General features: G+C 43.8%; 1 protein-coding gene across 1 annotated transcript in view; it reads left to right on the plus strand.

The window, feature by feature from the left end:
* The first annotated feature begins 7,347 nt into the window (after positions 1-7,347).
* ric8b (RIC8 guanine nucleotide exchange factor B) overlaps positions 7,348-20,422 on the plus strand; it is a 47,710-nt gene continuing 34,635 nt past the window's right edge. Inside the window, exons 1-3 of the mRNA XM_060839702.1 lie at positions 7,348-7,513; positions 14,242-14,289; positions 19,556-20,164. Of these exons, the coding sequence (XP_060695685.1) occupies positions 7,424-7,513; positions 14,242-14,289; positions 19,556-20,164 (747 nt within the window). The 5' untranslated portion in view covers positions 7,348-7,423. The remainder of the gene's footprint in view (positions 7,514-14,241; positions 14,290-19,555; positions 20,165-20,422) is intronic.

The raw sequence follows: 20,422 nt of genomic DNA on the forward strand, positions 1-20,422 counted from the left end.
AGCAACTTCAGTTATCCGAATTTCGATTATCAAAATTTCGGATTATCCGAACAAGATCTCAAGGTCTCAATGCTTGGGTAAACTGTGACAATGACAAAGTCTGAGGATGTAAAAATCTCTTGCTCCATCTTCCATTGTATCACTTGAAGTAAGTATGATACTCTATTTGAAACAACCCTCTGTTGTGACGTAACAGCTACACATTAAATAAAAGCTTAAAGAAGAGAACTTACTGAGTGAGAGAAGCTGGATCTGGGACCTCGGCATGTCTGTTGCAAGGGGAACATGTGACACCACTGGCCACTGGGAGAACTGCAACCTGGTCTCACACCCACTCCCCGTGGCCATCAGATCAGTTATCCCAACATTCGATTGTCCGAACAAAATACTCCCTGACTGTGTCGTTCGGATAATCAAGGCTGTCCTGTATCATGGTACCTTCACACTTTACAAACTGTAATTAGAAAAATGTAATGTGTAGTTAATGCCACAAAGTCATCAATTGAATAAAAGATTTGTTTATGCATTATAATTTATCAACTTATCAAAGTTTATCATCGAAAATTAATTGTGCTGAATTTCAGTTGCTGTTAAATGTAAAATATTAGAACTCTTTTGAGCAAGAGTTATCAATAAATCTATTTTGAATGGCAACTGTTGAGTTTGCTGACACATTCAGAGAATTCTCTTCTCTCCCCTGAACACTGACATGAGATCTGAACAGGCGAATAGGTTTTTAGTTTAACATTGTAACTGATGAGCAGCACCTCCAACAATGCAACACTCTTTGTACTGAAGTGTAGGCCTGTATGAGCAAGGCGTGGAGTGGACCTTGATCCCATGACCTTCTGACTTGGAGGTGATCGCACAGGCCCTTGCAAGGAGTTTGGGTGCTAACTCTGTGCATGATATGTTTATCATGAGCCTTTTTCTCTGGCTACTCAGAGGATCTCACCTTTGACTTAGTAATTCAGGACTGTGACTACAGTACAAGGATTCTAGGTTTATTGGGGTCAAGTGGGTCAAGTTTGAAAGCCCTGTTGTAATCTGTTGATGGGATACAAGCATTGCTCCTGAATGAGACTAACCTTTGAGTGAGGGTTATATGCATGTTGCAGGTGAAAGATTTTGATAGTATGCATTCACTTTATGCCAGTTACAGTATCAACTACTCCCAAGGCAATTCCTGGTCTTGTATAGCACTATTATAGCAACTAACAAAATATAGTGCAATAGTAACCAGTTTCTACAATGTATCAAAAATTACTATAGTTAATTTGGAAAAAAAACGCATGTTTACATGTTTAAAAATGAATTTGCTTAAATCACATAAATAAATAAATCTTATCCAGCCTCTTGTAAAGCTTCAAAATCCATTTGCAGACAGCATAAATACCGGAAGAAACATCAAAGCAGCGCTTCACAGGAGGCTCCAATAGCACTGATGATGTTCCCTAGCCAGGGAACGAAACGTTTGCAGCAAAAACTTCCAGCTCGGCGAACAGAACTACAACAATGGACACCCGAGCTACAAATCTTCAACCAGACTTTACAGCATAAGTTACTTTCAGATTGAAGGTAAATCGGAAAAAATATTTCAAGGTTACAAACATAAAGACCAATGGGAATTTGAAAAAAAAAGAACAAATTAACAACTAACTAAATAAAACAAAGGTACAGGGCCAGGCAATGTGTTGTACCTGCATGGTTTGGGAGATGGTGGACTCCTATGTGGGTGTGACAACAGTTGAAGCAAGTATTCATTGCTTAAGGAACTCCAGCTCAGAGTTGATGAGCTGGAGTCTGACCTCTGACCTCAGAACATTGTGACACATGAGGGAGGGAGAGAATTAACTGTGACACAGTGAGGAGGCAGCCGCATTCCTTACATTAATTTTTACCTTGAATTCAGTGGTCAGGGATGGGACGGTGTGACTATGAGTGAAGCAGGTAGAGGGATCCGGGAGGTAGTACTGAAGGAGCTTCAGCCCTTGAGCTTGTCTAACAAGTTTGAGATTCTTGCTGCCTGTGTGGATGAGAGCAGGGGCTGTAGGGAGAATGAGCAAATTGATCATAGCACCAGGTACCATCATTAAACAGAGGTTAGAAAAGAGAAATGTAATTGCAAATGGGGATAGTATTGTCAGGGAATAGACACTGTACTCTGTGGCCAGGATCAAGAGTTCTGAAGGCTGTGTTGCCTGTCTGGTGCCTGGGTTCAGGATATCAGGATATGGATGGCACTGTGGCTTATGGGCAGCACGATGGCTCTGTGGTTAGCACTACTGCTGGTTCGATTCCAGCATCAGGTGACTTTATGTGTAGATTTGCACATTCTCCCTCTGTCTGCATGGGTTCCCTTTGGGTGCTCCGGTTCCCTCTCACAATTCAAAAATGTGCAGGTTAGGTGAATTGACCATGCTAATGTGCCCATAGTGTTCAGGGATATGTAGGTTACATGCATGAGTCAGGGATAAATGTAGAGTAAGAGGGTAGGGGAATGGGTCTGGATGGGTTACTCTTCAGAGGATTGGTGTGGACTTAATGGGCCAAATGGCCTGTTTCCACACTGTAGGGATTCTATGATCTCAGCTAGGCTGCAGAGGAACTTAGAGTGGGAGGGTAAAGATTGTGGTCCATGCTGGTAAAAGAAAGAAAAAGGTTTTACTGAGAATATGAGCAGCTACAGGCTAAATTAAAAGGCAAAATGAGAAAGGCAATAATCTCCAATTACTACCTGAGCCATAAGCTAATTGGCACAGGGTAGCCATGTGGCTCAAAGATTGGTGTGAGAGAAACAGGTTTGAATTCATGGGACATTGGCACCAGTACTGGGAAGGACGGAGCAGTCCTGATAGGACGGACTGCACCTGAATCAGGCTGAGACCAGAACCCTGGTGAATTGCAATAACAAGGCTTTAAACTAAATATTTGGGAGGTGAGTTCAGTTGCATGGAAAACTAAAATTAAAGGAGAAGATAGAATTGCTGGTTCAAAGTTTGGGAGAAGATTTGTAGCTCGGGTGCTCATTGTTGTGGTTCTGTTCGCCAAGCTGGGAATTTGTGTTGCAAACGTTTCGTCCCCTGTCTAGGTGACATCCTCAGTGCTTGGGAGCCTCCTGTGAAGCGCTTCTGTGATGTTTCCTCCGGCATTTATAGTGATTTGTCTCTGCTGCTTCTGCACTGAGGATGTCACCTAGACAGGGGACGAAACGTTTGCAACACAAATTCCCAGCTCAGCGAACAGAACCACAACGAGTACCCGAGCTACAAATCTTCTCCCAAAAATTGAACACCTACGGGCGAGAGACACTAAGACAAGCCAGGAAATGGGAATCTGTGCCAACCGCCTAAGCGGCACATACGAAAACCGGAAGCGGCAGAGACAAACCACTATAAATGCCAGAGGAAACATCACAGAAGCGCTTCACAGGAGTCTCCCAAGCACTGAGGATGTCACCTAGACAGGGGACGAAACGTTTGCAACACAAATTCCCAGCTCGGCGAACAGAACCACAATAGAATTGCTGGTTAGCGATGAGAATTGGTTACCAGAAAAAATAGAAAAGACAGGATGTGTAAATGTTTTATTGTACCAAGAAACCATAAAAGGATAGGGAATTTTGATAATGGAACAGACTTTGTATCTTATTCAGAATAAAGTCAATGAAATGATATTGCAAATCAAGGTAAATCAAGATTGCAAGGACTTTAAACTGGTTAAAGGAGAGGAGGACTCAGGAGAGGTTATTAATGTTTCCAGACAATCAAGAGGACCAGAGATTATGGAAAGGCTCAGGAATCTAATTCAGGCACTCTAGGTAACAGTATGAATAGGGGGCAGTGAACACAGGACTGAGGGTGCTGTACTTAAATGAGTGCAGTATATGAAACAAGCTAAATGATGAAAGAGAATAATATGAGGGTAAGCTAGTTACTAATATAAAAAAAAGTTGGATGATGTTTTTTAGATATATAAAAGATAAGAGAGAGACAAGATTGGACATTGAACCACTGGAAACTTAGGCTGGAGTAGTAGTAATGGAGTAGACAAAAGGAACAGTGGAGGAACTGAATAGGTGCTTTGCATCAGTATATCAGAATTTCAGGGAGCAGAGGCGAGTGTAGTGGCCATCACTAAGGAGAAGGTGCTGGGAAAGCTGAAAGGTTTGAAAGCAGATACATATCCCTGACTACACCAGTGTTCTATAGGAGAGAGCTGAGGAGATTGTGGAGGCATTGGTAATGATCTTTCAGGAATCACTGAAGTGAGGGTGCCAAAGGACTAGAAAATGGCCAAGTTACACCCCCTTTTAAAAAGGGTGGGAGGCTGAAGACAGAAAATTATAGGCTGGTTATCCTTACCTTGGTCATTGGTAAGATTTTAAGAGTCCATTACTAAGGATGAGATTTTGGAGTACTTGGAAATGTATGGTGAAATAGGGCTAAGTTAGCATGGCTTCATCATGAGATTATACCTGACAAATCTATAAGCATTCTTTGAGGGGGTAACAAACAATTTGGACAAAGGAGAGCCAGTGAACGTGATCTGTTTGGATTCCCGGGATTCCTTTGACAAGGTGCCACTCAGGAGGCTACTAAATAAGATAAGAGCCCATGGTGTTCAGGCAAGATACTGGCATGGTTAGAGAATTAGCTGACTGGCAGAAGGCAGAGTGGAGGTAAAGGGATTTTTTCCAGGATGGCAGTCAGTGACTAGTGTTGTTCTGCAGGGCTCCGTGTTAGGACCACATCTATTCCTGTCATACATTAACAATCTAGATGAATGGCATTGTTGCTACACTTGCGGGTGACACAGAGATAGATGGATGAACAGGTAGTGTTGAGGAGGCAGACAGGCTGCAGATGGACATGGATATTTATTCATTCATGGAATGTCGACATCACTGACTAGGCCAGCATTTATTGCCTATCCCTAACTGCCTAGAGGGCAGTTAAGAGTCAACCATATTGCTGTGGATCTTGTGTCACGTGTAGGCCACTCCAGGTAGGAATGGTAGTTTCCTTGCCTAAAGGACATTAATGAACCAGATGAGTTTTCCTGATAAACGGCAATGGCTTCCTGGTCATCATTAGACTCTTAATTCCTGACTTTTTATATTGAATTCAAGTTCCACCATCAAGTTCCCAGGCCCTAAGAACATTACCTGAATTCCTGGGTTAACAGTCTATTGATAATGTCACTGGCTCATTGCCTCCCAGAGAGGGCAAAGAATTGGCAGATAGAATACAATGTCGCAAAGCGTGAGGTTATACACTTTTGATAGGAAGAATAGAGGCATAGATAATTTTCTAGATGAGAAAAGGCTTCAGTAATCTGAAGCATGAAGATACTTGGGAATCTGAGTTCAGATTTTCTTAAGGTTAATGTTCAGGAAGGCAAGTGCAGTGTTAGCATTCAGTTCAAGAGGGTTAGAATACAAGAACAGAGATGTATTTGGAACATTATGAGCAGTGTTGAGCCCCTTATCTAAAGCTTTGGAGAGGCACTTGTCATGAGGAGCAGTTAAGAATTCTGGGTTTCTACTTAATGTAGTTTAGAAAGGTGGGGTGGGGAAGTGGAATCTTACTGACACTTACAGAATACTGAGCCTGCATACAGTAGATGTGGAGAGGGTGTATTCACGAACGTGAGAGACTTGGACCCGGGGCAACATCGAGGGCCAAAGGGCCTGTTCTGCACTGTATTGTTCTATGTTCTATTATTACACCTCTAATCTAACCCCATTACACCCCTAACACTACACCTTACTACAACCTAACATAACCACCATTATACATCTAACCTAACTGCCTATTACACCCTTAATCCAGCTCCCCATTCCACTCCTCACCAGTAGACCCCTAAACCAATCTCCATGACTGCTCAAACCTATTTACCATTTAGAACCTCAACCCAAGCACCAGCACATTCCCAATCCAAGGCATTACCCCCCAATTTAAACACCAGCACACTCCTAATCTAGGTCATTACCTCACAACCCAAACACCAGTACTCTCCTAATCCAAGTCATTATACTCCAGGTTATTAAAATTTGGTTGCCAGGGTGACGAGTGCAAATCTGGTAACAGGTATTGGGTGGGTGGGGGGAGTGTCAGTAGTCAGGCCGACAGATGCAGAAGGGGAGTGTGTTGGTTCACGGAATGACAGGGAGTCATTTGTTGGCTTGACGGGTGCTGGGTGATAGGTGAGAGGGGTGGTGGGAGCAGGTCAGTTTCAGTGGTGAGTTGTGTGGGGGGAGTGGGTTGTTGCTGGAGTAACGGGTGCATGGGTCACAGGCCAGTTGCCAGGGTGACTGGAGCAGGGGGGTGGGGGTGGAATGGGTAGCTTGGCAGTGCAACCGATGCAGGGATGTGTGGGTCGGTTGACAGGGCACTGGGGGGGGGGGTGCGCAATTAGTTACTGGGAGGCAGGTGACGTAGGGGAGGGACAGGGTCAGTTGTTGGGGGTGGGCATGCTGGTTATCACGGTTATGGAGGCTGGGTGGTGGTGAAGGGCGCCGGCCGGGAGTGAGGGGTGACCTGGGGGGTTGGTTGTCAGGGTGACAGGTGCCACCCTGACGGGTGCCTGATGGGTGCCAGGGACAGGGTTTGGTTCAATACTTGGTATGACGGGTGCCGGGGAGTTGGGGGGGGGGGGGGGAATGACAGGCGTCAGGGACGGGGTTCGGGTCAGTTGTCGTGGTGACGCGTGCTGGGGGGGTGTTGGTTGTCACAGTGATTGGTGCCCAGGGAGGACAGGTCGTTTATTGCAGTGACAGGTGCTGGAGGGGATGCCAGTGGGGACGGTGGGGGCAAGTCGGTTGTCAAGGAGACAGTTGCGGGGGTGGCGGTGATGGATTCTGGGGTGTGACGGGTGCCATGGTGGGGAGACGGTGTCTGTTGTCAGGGTGACGGGTGGGGGTGGCACGGGTTGGTTGCCGGGGTGACGGGTGCCAGGGTGGGGAGGGTGATGGGTTCCAGGGTTGATGGGTGCAGATGTCAGTTGTCAGGGTGACCAGTTCAGAGCAGGGGTTGGGAGTGTTAGTTGCCGGGGTGACGGGTGTGGGGGGGGGGGGGGGTCGGTTGCCATGGTGACGGAGGGGGTGCGGCGGGTCAGTTGCCGTGGCGACGGAAGGGGTGTGGCGCGGGTCGGGTGACGGGTGCGGGAGGGGGCGGGTCGGTTGCCTGGGTGACGGAGGGGGGTGGGGCGCGGGTCGGTTGCCGGGGTGACGGGTGCGGGAGGGGCGGGTCGGTTGCCTGGGTGACGGAGGGGGGTGGGGCGCGGGTCGGTTGCCGGGGTGACGGGTGCGGGAGGGGCGGGTCGGTTGCCGGGGTGAAGGGTCAGTTTGGGCGGAGCTCATAACCTTTGGGCTCGGTGATCGGGCTGTAACCGAGGCCCAGGCTCTATTCCGGCGTTAACGATGGATTGTGCTCCCGCGGCGGCCCTGGAAGCGCTGGAGAGCGGCGACAAGGAAGAGATAGAGCGGGTGCTGCAGGAATATAATCGGCAGGTGAGTGGCACCGACCGGGCTGGCGGCAATGACTCACACCCGGGACCCTGCCCCCTTCCCCAAGTTACCCAGGAACATATATCTCCTCCCTCTGCCAGGAATGTTACCTCAATCCATCACTGCCCCCCCCCCCCCCAACACCCTATTCCTGGGAAAATCACACACACCCCCTCCCCTCACCCCGAACATTTCACCCCCCTCCCCACACGAATCTAACCCCACCCTCGAGAACAACATGCCCTCACTCCAAGGTACGTCTCTTCCCTCTCACCCTCCCATCTCGACGAATATTGCCCACCCCAGTCCTGATGAACATCCCTCCCACCCCACTTCTGGGGGCAAACCTGTCCACACCCTGAGGAACACAACCCCCATCACAATCCTGAGTAACATCTCCCCACCCCACCCCCGTTCCCCCCATTCTAAGGAACATCCCCTACTGCAACCCTCTCCATCCTGAGGAACATCCCCCTCTCCTGCCGCTCCCATCCTGAGGAACATCCCCCTGCACACCCCCTATCCTGAAGAACATACTATGCCCCCCTTTCCCCACGTCCCTATCCTGAGAAATATACCCCCCCCCATCCTGAGGAATATAACCCCCCCCCAACCTGAGGAATATCCCCCTTCACACCCCCCCATCCTGAGGAACATACCATCCCCCCAATCACATCTCCATCCTGAAGAACATCCACACCCCCGCCCCCCCCCCCCCATCCTGAAGAACATCTCTTCCCCCACCCTCCCACATACACATCCCTACATCTCGCAAACATGACCATATGATCATCAGAAATGGGAACCGATTGGTCCCTCAAGCCTGCTTATTCAGTCATGTCATGGCTGATCCAACATTCTTCACATTCTCTTTCGTGTGTTTTCCCTGTGATTCCAAAGATGTGCAGGCTAAGTGAATTGGCCATGCTAAAATTGCCCGTAGTGTTAGGTGCAGGGGAATGGTCTGGGTGGGTTGCTCTTCGGAGGGTCGGTGTGGACTTGTTGGGCCGAAGGGCCTGTTTCCACACTGTAAGTAATCTAATCTAATCTAGAAATTAATTCTTGATACCCCTACTGATCAAGAATCTACCCCCTTCTCCCCATCCCTGAGAACCCTTACCTCACAAGAGGAAATGTCCTCTTGCATCTGTCCCATCATGCTCTCTGAGTCTGTGTTTCAATAAGATCTCCCTTCATTCTTCTAATTTCTGATGAATTGTAGGAATTTTCAAAGCTGAAGTACTGCGTACAACCCAGAGGGGCTGGTTTGGACAAACCTAAACCATAAATGGATGATATTGTTCCAACAAAAAACGAGGACGAGCATGTTCCCAATAATCTACCATGTGACAGGCCCTATGACTGTCTATTTTGACAGATGATGCTAAGAAGTATGTTACAGCTGTATAACTTTATTCTCAGCAAATCCTGGATAATAATGTGTTAACAACATCTGCCCTTATTGTTAATGTGTAATACTATAATTTACTTGGGGCAAGAGAGATATACCTGATGAATTGCAAATCAGCACAAATGCCTTCATGGCTTTAACCTCACTGAGATTTTCACGGGTTTACTATTTTGCACATTAATTGGTCATTAGACTGGGAAATAACTGTTACATTTAGTATTTAATGGTGCCAATCCCCTTTCTAACGTCACAATTTTTAATTACTGCCACAGTCTTCCTTCCATCAAAAATAAATACTTAAAAGTGTAGTGTCTCATTCCATCAGGAAGTACATCGTGTTTAGAATTTTACTTATGTTTCATTTTAGTTGTTTTAAGTTGTTCACTTTTCTCAACGTTATTTCTTTTTCTGTTTGAGACTCAAATTAAATTTAATTCCCTCTCCATTGTTTCTCTATAAAGTTTTTAAATCTCATTATTTAATCAGACACAGTGCTGGTCCCTGATGCCCCATTGCCTTCAGCTCATGTTTTCAGCAATTTGATGTCACTTGTTTTAGCGGAGAATCCAGGAACAAGTCTGATTAATTGGGCATGGAGAAAGTGAGGACTGCAGATGCTGTACATTTGAGTCAAGAGTGTGATTCTGAAAATGCACAGCAGGTCAGGCAGCATCCAAGGAGCAGGAGAATCAACATTTCAGGCAAAAGACCATCATCAGGAATTATGGTTGTGAGGCAAGGGGGTGGAGAGATAAATAGGAGGGGGCTGGGGGGAAGATAGCTGAGAGTGCGATAGGTAGATTAAGATGGGGGTAATGGTGATAGATCGGAGGGGAAGGTGGAGCGGATAGGTGAGAAAGAAAGTGGATAAGTCTGACAGGTCGTGAGGGTGATGCTGATTTGGAAGATTGAATTTGGGATAAAGTGGGTGGGGGGGATGATATGAGGAAAGTGGTAAAATCCAGATTGATGCCATGTGGTTGGAGGGTCCCAAGGTGGAAGATGAGGTGTTCTTCCTCCCAGGCATCGGGTGGTTAAGGTTTGGCGATGGAGGAGGCCCAGGACCTACATGAGCTTGGTGTAGTGGGAGGAGGTTTTGCCACAGAGTGGTGAGGTTGGTTGGTGCGTGTCCTGGAGATGTTCTGTGAAGCGTTCTGGAAGTAGGCATCCTGTCTGCCTAATGTGGCAGAGACCGCAGCAGGAACAATGCATACAGTAAATGACATGTGGAAGTACAGGTAAATCTCTGATGGATGTGAAAGGTTCCTCTGGGGCCTTGGACGGAGGTGAGGAGGCAAGTGTGGGCTCAGGTTTTGCAATTCCTGCAATGGCAGGAGAAGCTGCCAGGTGGAGAGGGTGGGCTGGTGGTGGTGGCAGTTCGGGGGTGGGTGGGTGGGGGGAGGGGAGGAGAGTGGTGGTGGGTGGACCTGATAAGAGAGTAGTGGAGGGAAGACTTGATAAGAGAATAGTGGAGGGAATTGTCTTTACGGAATGCAGATAGGGTTTGGGAGGGACATACATCTCTGGTGGTGAAATCCATTTGTATATGGCGGAGGATGATACAACATTTACAGTGGTTGGTGGTGTGGAAGGTGAGGCCTGGGGAGGTGGGTTCTGTCATTGTTGCGGTTGTGAGGGGGTGGGAGTTGAGGGCGGAGGTGCAGGAAGTGGATGAGATGTGCTGGAGGGCATCATCGGCCAAATGGGAAGGCAGATTGGGGTCTTTGAAGAAGAAGGCCATCTGGTGTCTTCTGTGGTGGAACTGGTCCTCCTGGGAGCAGATGCAGCGGAGGCGGAAGAATTGGGATTAAGGGGTGGCATTTTTACAAGAGGCAGGATGGGAGGAAGTGTGGTCCAGGTAACTGTGAGGGTTGGTGGGTTTGTAGATGTCTGTGTTGAGACAGTCACCGTTGGTGGAGATGGAGAAGTCCGAGATGATCCAGTCGAACTTAAAGTCGGGGTGGAATGTGTGGGTGAAGTTGATGAACTGTTCAGCCTCCTTGTGGGAGCACCAGATGGCGCTGATATAGTCATCAATGTAGTGGAGGAAAAGGTGGGGAACGGTGTTGGTGTAACTGCGGAAGATGGACTGTTCCTCGTAACTGACAGAGCTGGGGCCCATGGCTACCCCTTTGGTCTGGAGGAAGTGGGAGGATTCAAAGGAGAAATTATTGAGGGTGAAGACCAATTCAGCTAAGTGTCAGTGGAGGGGTACTGGTGGGGATGCCGGGAGAAGAAGAAACGGAAGGCTTGGAAGCCCTTGTCATGGTGAATAGAGGAGTGTAGGGTCTGGATGTCTATGGTGAAGATGAGGCTTTGGGGGCCAGGGAAACGAAAGTCTTGGAGGAGGTGGAGAGTATGGATGGTGTCCCGAACATATGTGATTAATTGGGCATGTTGTGACGTGTCTCACTCCAGTAAAATCCGGTTATTGTGAATTTGTACACAATTTGAATTTGTGTTTGAAAAGATTAACACTTCCCAGATGGAGAATTTTGCTGGTATATGAAGGGACTGGGGACATTTGGCGAAGTTTGCTGATGATACAAAGTTAGGTGGACAGGCAGGTAGTACTGAGGAGTAGGGGAGGCTGCAGAAAGATTTGGATAGTTTAGGAGAGTGGTCCAGGAAATGGCTGATAAAAATCAATGTGTGCAAGGACGAGGTCTTGCACTTTGGAAAAAAGAATACAGCCATGGATTATTTTCTAAGCAGTGAGAAAATTCATAAAGCCAAAGTACCAAGGGATCTGGAAGTGTTCGTCCAGGATTCTCTAAAGGTTGGCTTACTAGTTGAGTCCATGGTTAAGAAAGCAATGTAATGCTGTCATTTATCTCAAGAGGGTAAAAGCAGCGATGTGCTACTGAGACTTTATAAACTCTAGTTAGGCCCCATTTAGAATATTGTGTCCAGTTTTGGGCCCCACACCTCAGGTAGGACGTACTGGCACTGGAGTGCGTCCAGCAGAGATTCACACTGATGATCCCTGCATTGCTAGGCCTAACATATGATGAAGAGCTGACGATACTAGGATTGTATTCATTAGAGTTTAGAAGGTTGTGGGAGGTCTAGTAGAAACGGTGGATGCTGGGAATTTGTTTCTGTCAGGTAGGGATACTCGGACTCGTGGACATGGTCTTAGAATTAGAGGGGGTCAATTTAAAACAAAAATAAGGAGACATTTCTTCAGCCAGAGAGTGGTAGGCCTGTGAAATTCATTGCAACGGAGCGCAGTGGAGGCCGGGATATTAAATGTCTTCAAGGCAAAGGTTGATAAATTCTTAGTCTCTCAAAGAATTAAGGGATATGGGGAGAGTGTGAGTAAGTGGCGTTGAAATGCCCATCAGCCATGATTGAATGGCAGAGTGGACTTGATGGGCCAAATGCCCTTACTCCCACTCCTATATCTTATGGTCTTACTGCTACTCCGACCAAAATGATGACTTCACATTTATTAACATTGTATTCCATCTGCCAGACCTTTGCCTACTCACTCAATGTATCTATTTTTCTCAACTGTAGTGTTGAGGTTTTTGAGTGGTTTGGAACTTCACTCATCTAAGTGGAGCATATACCATCACATTGGTGATTTTTGCCTTATGGATGGCGGGCAGGCTCGAAGTAGTCATTGAGTGAGTCGCCAGGGTTTCCAATCTTTCACTTGTTCTTGTAGCTGCTTGTGTTTATATGACTGACTAGAAACTGAGTAAAAAATGAGGTCTGCAGATGCTGGAGATCACAGCTGCAAATGTGTTGCTGGTCAAAGCACAGCAGGCCAGGCAGCATCTCGGGAATAGAGAATTCGACGTTTCGAGCATAAGCCCTTCATCAGGAATCTGATGAAGAGCTTATGCTCGAAACGTCAAATTCTCTATTCCTGAGATGCTGCCTGGCCTGCTGTGCTTTGACCAGCAACACATTTGCAGCTGACTAGAAACTGAATTGGGCCAATCATAATTTCCAGCATTTTGTTGGGAATTCAGTAATGGTAGTGATATTGAATGTCAGGGGAGATCATTAGATACTCTCCTCTTGGTGTTTGCCTGGCACTTGTGTGATGTGAATGTCACTTATCAGTCCCCAACAAACTATTGTCCAGGCCTTACTGCATATGGACACAAATTGCTTCAGTAGCCAAGGGGTTGTGAACTGTGCTGAACATTGCACAAACTTCAGCAAATAACTCTGCATCTGACTTTATAATGGAAAAAAGATCATTGAAGAAGCAGCTAAATAAAGATGATTGACACTGCCCTGAGGAAGTCAACTCTTGTGTAGCGGTAGTGACCCGAGTTCAAGTCTTACCTGCTCCAGAGCTATGTAATAACATCTCTGAGCAGATGGATTCAAAAATATCTATCCTGAGGAGCTCCTGCATTAATGTTCTGGGGCTAACATCATTGTCGCAACTGTCACAGCTATCTTCCTTTGTGATTAGTGTGATTCCAACTCGAGAAGAATTTTCTCCCTATTTCTGTTCATGTCTTCGGTTTAGCTCTTTTGACCAAGAGATTAACGAGGTCAGGAGCTGAGTGTCCAGGTTATTGCTTTGTGCCACTTGGTAGCATTTTTGATGACCTCTTCATTTTGTGGACTGGATGTAATGCATGACTGGACTCCTCTCTGCATTGCTGGGTAGTATTTGATAAGTCGAATGTGCAAGTGATTAAGATGTGGATGAGACATTCAGCTGTAGTGCGCAATGTTGTGATGTTGAAGATGGGCTATTTTGGTGTTAAGAAACATATAATATTTGAAGCTGAAATCTGTTTTAAATGTAAATTAGTGAACTGATAGAATAAGGACAGTGTAGCTTTACAGTTCAAGCACTCGTAGTATCCTAATCCAGGATCCTTATCCCGTTCAATTATGAAAACTTTTGGATAGATTAATAACTGTCATACATTAGTCTGTCTGCTCATTTGCAAGAATCTACAGGTAATTGTACAAAAACAGTGCATTCTGTTATGTATGTTCAGCTGTTTTCTTCAGAAGCTGCTGCTTGGGAAATAATTGGAGGACTTTCCCATCAATTATTCATGGGGCATGGGCTTAATCAAAGACAAAAAAAAAGTGCACAGATAATTTAACTTGAGGATTTATGCCAAGAGAGATGAATGTTTGCAGGGAAGTGAGGGAGTACACATACTCTGGGAAATTTTAATAGAATTGGAGAGCAGTTAAATCAGCGAAATGTTAAGAAACTGAGGTTTATCATGTTTTTTTAAGAACTGGTCAGATAGATTATGAAGCCTTGTCAAGTAATGTAAATTCCTAAATACTCCATACTGCAATCATTTATTGTTGTCTTATTTAACAGAACAGTCGAACTTTCACATTTGATCAAAATGAGGAAGAAGAGAGAAAGGTAAAAAAAAATGACAATACGTATTTTTTTTGACAAAAACAAAGATGCTTAACCATAATTACACTACTGAGCTGTAGTGGCTTGGCATTCTCAAACACCAATACGAGGATTTGAAAATATCTAAAACGTAATTGTCTCGGGCCATTAAATGTTTATATAATTTGTTTCATTTAGTTTAAATGTTGGATAATTTTAACTGTAAAAATTGAAAATTGTCTTATGTTGCATAAAACTCATCCTGGTGCTGTTGAGTTCTGAAGTATGCCTTCAAATTGAAGATAAAAGTGCTGGAATTTTCAAAGATTCCCTGACCTACTAGACTTACCAGATTAAGCTACTCTTGCATATGGCTTAGAACCAATTGCATGAGATCAGTGCTGCAGGAGCCTAAAAGCAATGTTGCTTAAAGGCCATCTTCATGAAGTACTGCAAATTTGGTCAATGGATTTAATGTGGACAACTATGAGAGAGTTCGCTTTGGAAGGAGTAACAGGAATGCAGAGTACTGGCCTAATGGTAAGATTCTTGGCAGTGAAGATGAACAGAGGGATCTCTGTGTCCAGGTACACCGATCCTTGAAAGTTGCCACCCAGGTTGATAGGATTGTTAAGAAGGCATATGGTGTGTTAGCTTTTATTGGTAGAGGGATTAAGTTTCCGAATCATGAGATCATGCTGCAGCTGTACAAAACTCAGGTGAGTTTTGAGAAGATTTGTAGCTCAGATTGAGGTTCTGGATGTATGTTTGCTCGCTGAGCTGGAAGGTTAATTTCCAGACATTTTGTCACCCTGCTAGGTAACATCTTCAGGTGGTCTCTGGGTGAAACATTGCTGATGATTCCTGCTTTCTATTTATATGTTTGGGCTTGTTTGGGTTGGTGATGTCATTTCCTGTTTTTCTCAGGGGGTGGTAGATGGGATCTAACTCGAAAAAACTCTGGTGCGGCCATATTTGGAGTATTGCATACAGTTTTAGTCACCAAATTATAGGAAGGATGTGAAAGCTTTGGAAAAGGTTCAGAGGAGATTTACTAGGATGTTGCCTGGTATGGAGGGAAGATCTTATGAGGAAAGGCTGAGAGACTTGAGGCTGTTTTCATTAAAGAGAACAAGATTGAGAAGCAACTGAATTGAGACATATAAGATAATCAGAGGGTTAGATAGGTTGGACAGTGAGAGCCTTTTTCCTCAGATGCAATGGCTAGCACGAGGGGAGGTAGCTCTAAATTGAGGGGAGATAGATATAGGATAGACTTCCGAGGTAGTTTCTTTACTCCGAGTAGTAGGGGCATGGAACAAACTGCCTGCAACAGTAGTAGACTCGCCAACCTTAAGGGCATTTAAATGGTCATTGGCTCGGCTCGTGGATGAGAATGGAACATTGTAGGTTGGATGGGCTTTCGATTGGCTCCACAGGACGGCACAACATCAAAGGGCGAAGGGCCTGTACTGCGCTGTATTGTTCTATGAGGGTGGATTGTCCTTTTAATTCAGAGCTTGGTAAACTATTTTTAAACTGTTGTATTTTAACAATATAAGCAATTTGCAATTATCTTTAAATGTACTGAAAAGCTGCTCTACTTATAGTTTGCCGTATCATTGAAACTAAAATTGAAATATTGTACTGATAAAGGTCCATTCATGTCTCTGGGAGGTCCTAAAGCACTCAACAGCCAATTTTTAATTGTACCTTAAAAAAGAAACATAAAGTAATTGACCAGGTTAATCTGTTCTTTTTGTTTGATATGGCTTGCAGGAGGAATATTGACCAAACACTAGAGAATAGCCTGGATTTCAATAGTGCAGTCAAATATTTTACATTCACCCACATATAATACCACATGCTTACAGAATATTGAATGGCCTGGACAGAGTAGATGTTGAGAAGATGTTTCCATTGGTAAGAGAGACTAGGACCTGAAGGCACTTTGTTTTCTTCTGTGTGTAGGGGGAAGGGGATTTATAAGAGGGTTAGAACTTTAACTAGTATAATTTCTTACCAACAGCTCCTAATTGTTTACCTGTAGCAAGAGTCTAATTATTTCTCATTAAAAAAAACTCTTGTTAAGTATAGAAACCTGGTCTGTCTTCCTGTTGATCTGGGTACAGAAGTCAGGGGAATTATGGATATCTGGGTATTTTTAAAACCTTTTAATTTTTGTGATGAATCTATAGCAATAGAATTGAAAAGTATAGTTGAAATTATACCAAACCTACACTGAATCTTTTCTAGACCACATTTAGGCTACTTTGTACAATTCTGGTTGTCATCTTAAACAAAGGATATAGAGGTTTTGGCCAGAGTCAGAAAATGATATCAGAAATGACTGGGTATATATATCAGGAAAGGGTTAACATGTTAGGTCTGTACTCTTGGAAGAAGGTGGCAGAGCGGAGATGTGATAGAGGTGTTTAAAATGATAAGATTTTCATGGAGTGGATGCAGAAAGAATGTTTTCTGTTGTGGGGAAGAGCACAATGGAGGAAAAAATGGAGAGTAAGTCACTAAAAATTTGCAAGAAACTTCTTTACAAACTTCACAGAGCACTGAGAATGTGGAACAGCGAGTGAGTAAAGTGAATAATGTCAGTACATTTAAGAGGAATTTGGACATACATATGAGGGAGAAGGGAATACAAGGTTGCGACAACAGATTGAGATGTGGAACAATGAGAGGAGGCTTGAATGGAGTATAGTAACTTGTAATAACTAGTTGAGCCCAATGACCAGTTTCTGCCATGCGCACTTCAGACTTAATAATGATGGCAGGGACAGAAAAGAAAAATTCTGATCTGATACTAGAATGTCATCACCCAGAGAGTGACTAAAAGATGGAAAGGACCCTGAGTATAAATCTAGAGTATCATTTAAACAGTTACGTGCTGTGACATTCTATAGAGTAGGTTGTTTTCTAGGGCTTTTCATGAAAGATGAACCAAGATTGGCATTCCTGTCCCATTTTTACCGTGGAATCATCAGGGAAAATAATCGTTTTTTCTTCTGGCTTTTCTGTTCATTATGTGCAGTGATATTTAGGTGTCAGTATCTTTATTTCCTTCTTTTGAACTCTGTTCCTGGTATAATTTTGGATCTTCTCTCTTTTGTTATTTGTATTTTGCTGTCTTTCGCTTTTGGAAAGATAACTGCAGTTGGGAAGGAAAGCTGTTTCCTAGATATCTCCATGTTTGCAGGACATTAGGCAACAGAAATTCACTGCTGAATCATAGGGAAATTAAAAGGATACAACTTATATACAATTGAAAATCACACAACACTAAGTTATAGTCCAACAGGTTTAATTGGAAGTGATGCTCCTTCGTCAGGTGATAGTGGAGGGCTCAATCGTAACACAGAATTTATAGCAAAAATTTACAGTGTGATGTAACTGAAATTATACATTGAAACATTGACTTTGTTAATGTAAATTTTTGTTTAAATTCTGTGTTACGATTGAGCCCTCCACTATCACCTGATGAAGGAGCATCGCTCTGAAAGCTAGTGTGCTTCCAATTAAACCTGTTGGATTATAACTTGGTGTTGTGTGGTTTTTAACTTTGCACACCCCAGTCCAACACTGGCATCTCCAAATCATGGCAACTTATATACAAGTGCTTTCTACTTCTGACACCAGAATAAAATGCATATTTTGAGTAGTGTATGTATATATGGTACTTGGAATGGCTGTGTGTGTGCATGTGTGTGTAAATATCTATATTTTCTGTATTAAGAGCCCTATATTCTCAATGAAACACTGACAATGAGGGTTAATCTGGCTGAGCTCAAACACTCCAGGTGGTTCTGACTGCTGTGGGTTAGCAAGAGAAGTATAGGCAGCAGAAAAGCCCCCAAACTTGTTGCTAGGAGACTTGACTAGATACTTTTAGCCATTTGTGTTATTTATAGATTTAGAAAAAAAAAATGTCTGCCAATGGCTGTGAACATGCAAGGCTTGTAAAAATGCAAACTTCATTCAATGTGATTCTAAAGTCCCTTTTATCTTATTTCAACTCTTTGTACTTTCTTTTGTTTCCTTGTTGCACACCAGTGGCTTAGAGGATGTTTAGCTAGGCAAAGTTATGCTACAGCGAAAAGACAAGCTAACAGTGCAGTGGATCTCCTTGGGGCCCCTGAGCTGGCCGACAGGGAAGAATCCTTTGTCTTCCCTCTAGATTTACGGTGACCTCTAAGGCACCCTGTTATTTTGGTGTAGTTTGAACGGCTTTATAAGTCAAATGAGAAGGTGATCACTGACCACACCATTTCTGATTCCCTGTGCAATTTTGGACATTTGGTTTGGCTGTTGCTTTCACAGATTAGCAACATAGATTACTGGGATTTGAATTCCCATTGTTATGAACCCTGAACCATGACACCTATATGGTCTTTCCAAATTCCTCCAACTTCCCTATATCACTTAAAAGTCAGAGTGTAAGGATTTCAGCCTAGAAGCTTACTTGAAGTTAATTTGGCAGAATTAGCATTTGTATGCAAACAATGAGAAAAAGTGGCAAATAAACAATATCTGGTAATATGTAGGCTTTATTTTAACCAGACAATAAAGTGAACAATAATAAAACCATATTGTTACTGCTAGAAAACCTGAAACTACTGGAGAAGCTCAGCAGGTCTGACAGCATCTGTGGAGAAAAAACAGACTGGACTCAACAATAAGTCTGTGTTCTCACATTTTCAATAAAATGGACAATGTCACTTCCTGGAAAGGAAGCATAGATTTTCATCACTTTAAATTTTCAGTGCAACAGACAACTGAAGGCACCTGGTAACCTTTACTGGGGGTTGGATCGAAGTTCTCTGTTGAGGAATAAAGATGATGTATCGGAAGCACTGGTGTGGAAAGTGACGTTGTCAGCAGAGGAGCTGGAAAATGGAATAGAGTTTTTTTTTAGAGGAAACCGGGTGGAAATATAATCAAGGTAGCAGTGGCAATGAGCTTAGAGTAGTATTTAAATGAACTATTTATGAAAAGAATATACATATTTTTTAATAGAAATCACAAATTTAGAAACATTGATATAAATCATAAGTTATAATGCAAACAAATGATTTTTAATTGATACTAGAAGTTAACTAACTTCATAATGCTTTAATAAAGTGCTTACAATGAAAGTCAGGCCTTTCAGCCCAACAGGCGCTTTATCAAAATGTCAACGATTTTTCTGATTATTTCACTGATCAATATTGTTGTGGCCTTTTTAGTTAGTTGTTCTGAAATGCTATGTTTTACCTCTGTTGTTTTATGTTGACAGAAAATATGTGATGAAATATTGAAAGTGCTGCAGAAAGACCTGGGACCATCTTGCCAAGCCACCTGTTTAGAAACAATCCGTATACTCTCCAGGGACAAGAAAGCTTTGACTCCTTTGACAACCAGACCAGCAATGCTTGCCCTAATGAGGTTGGCAGGATTGGAGTACACACAAAGCTCAGCACAGGAGATGCTCAATTTTAGTGTTATAACTGAAGCTTTAAAATGCCTGTGCAATATTGTATTCAATAGTGAAAAGGCGCAGCAACTTAGTGTGGACTTCAAGCTTGTCAGTCGAGCCTGTGAGCGCTTAAAGGCGCACAGAGACAAAAATGTGCCTCGTGAAATTAAGTTCTTTGACCTGCGCCTTCTTTTCCTGTTGTCTGCATTGCGAATGGATGCCAGGGTTCAGCTAAAGGAAGAACAGGGGCTACTGTTGCTTACTGATATTCTAGAGAACACACTGGATATCAAGTGGTCAGATAAATATGTGGTGGCTACAGACTGCAAGGGTCCTGTCTTGTCTAATGAGCAGGCAGATTTATCCATGGAGGTTCTGAAAGCTCTCTTTAATGTTACTTATGACTGCAGTCAGCAGCAAATTGATGAAGTAAGTTTCCCTTATTTATCTAATGCATCATAACGTTTTGAGCAGATGTTTGGGAGATAATATTGTGTTATCATGTGACATAGTTTGCTGAATTGAGCTACAAAAAAATAATACTCCCACTGTAGGAGCAAATTACTGCAGATGCTGGAATCTGTACTGAAAACAAAAAATACCGGAGGTCACAGCAGTCAGGCAGCATCCATGGGGGGAGAACAAGCTAATGCTTTAAGTATAGGTGATGCTTCATCAGAGCTGACG

Source organism: Hemiscyllium ocellatum, chromosome 19 (genome assembly GCF_020745735.1).
Source record: "Hemiscyllium ocellatum isolate sHemOce1 chromosome 19, sHemOce1.pat.X.cur, whole genome shotgun sequence".
NCBI classification, from domain to species: Eukaryota; Metazoa; Chordata; class Chondrichthyes; order Orectolobiformes; family Hemiscylliidae; genus Hemiscyllium; species Hemiscyllium ocellatum.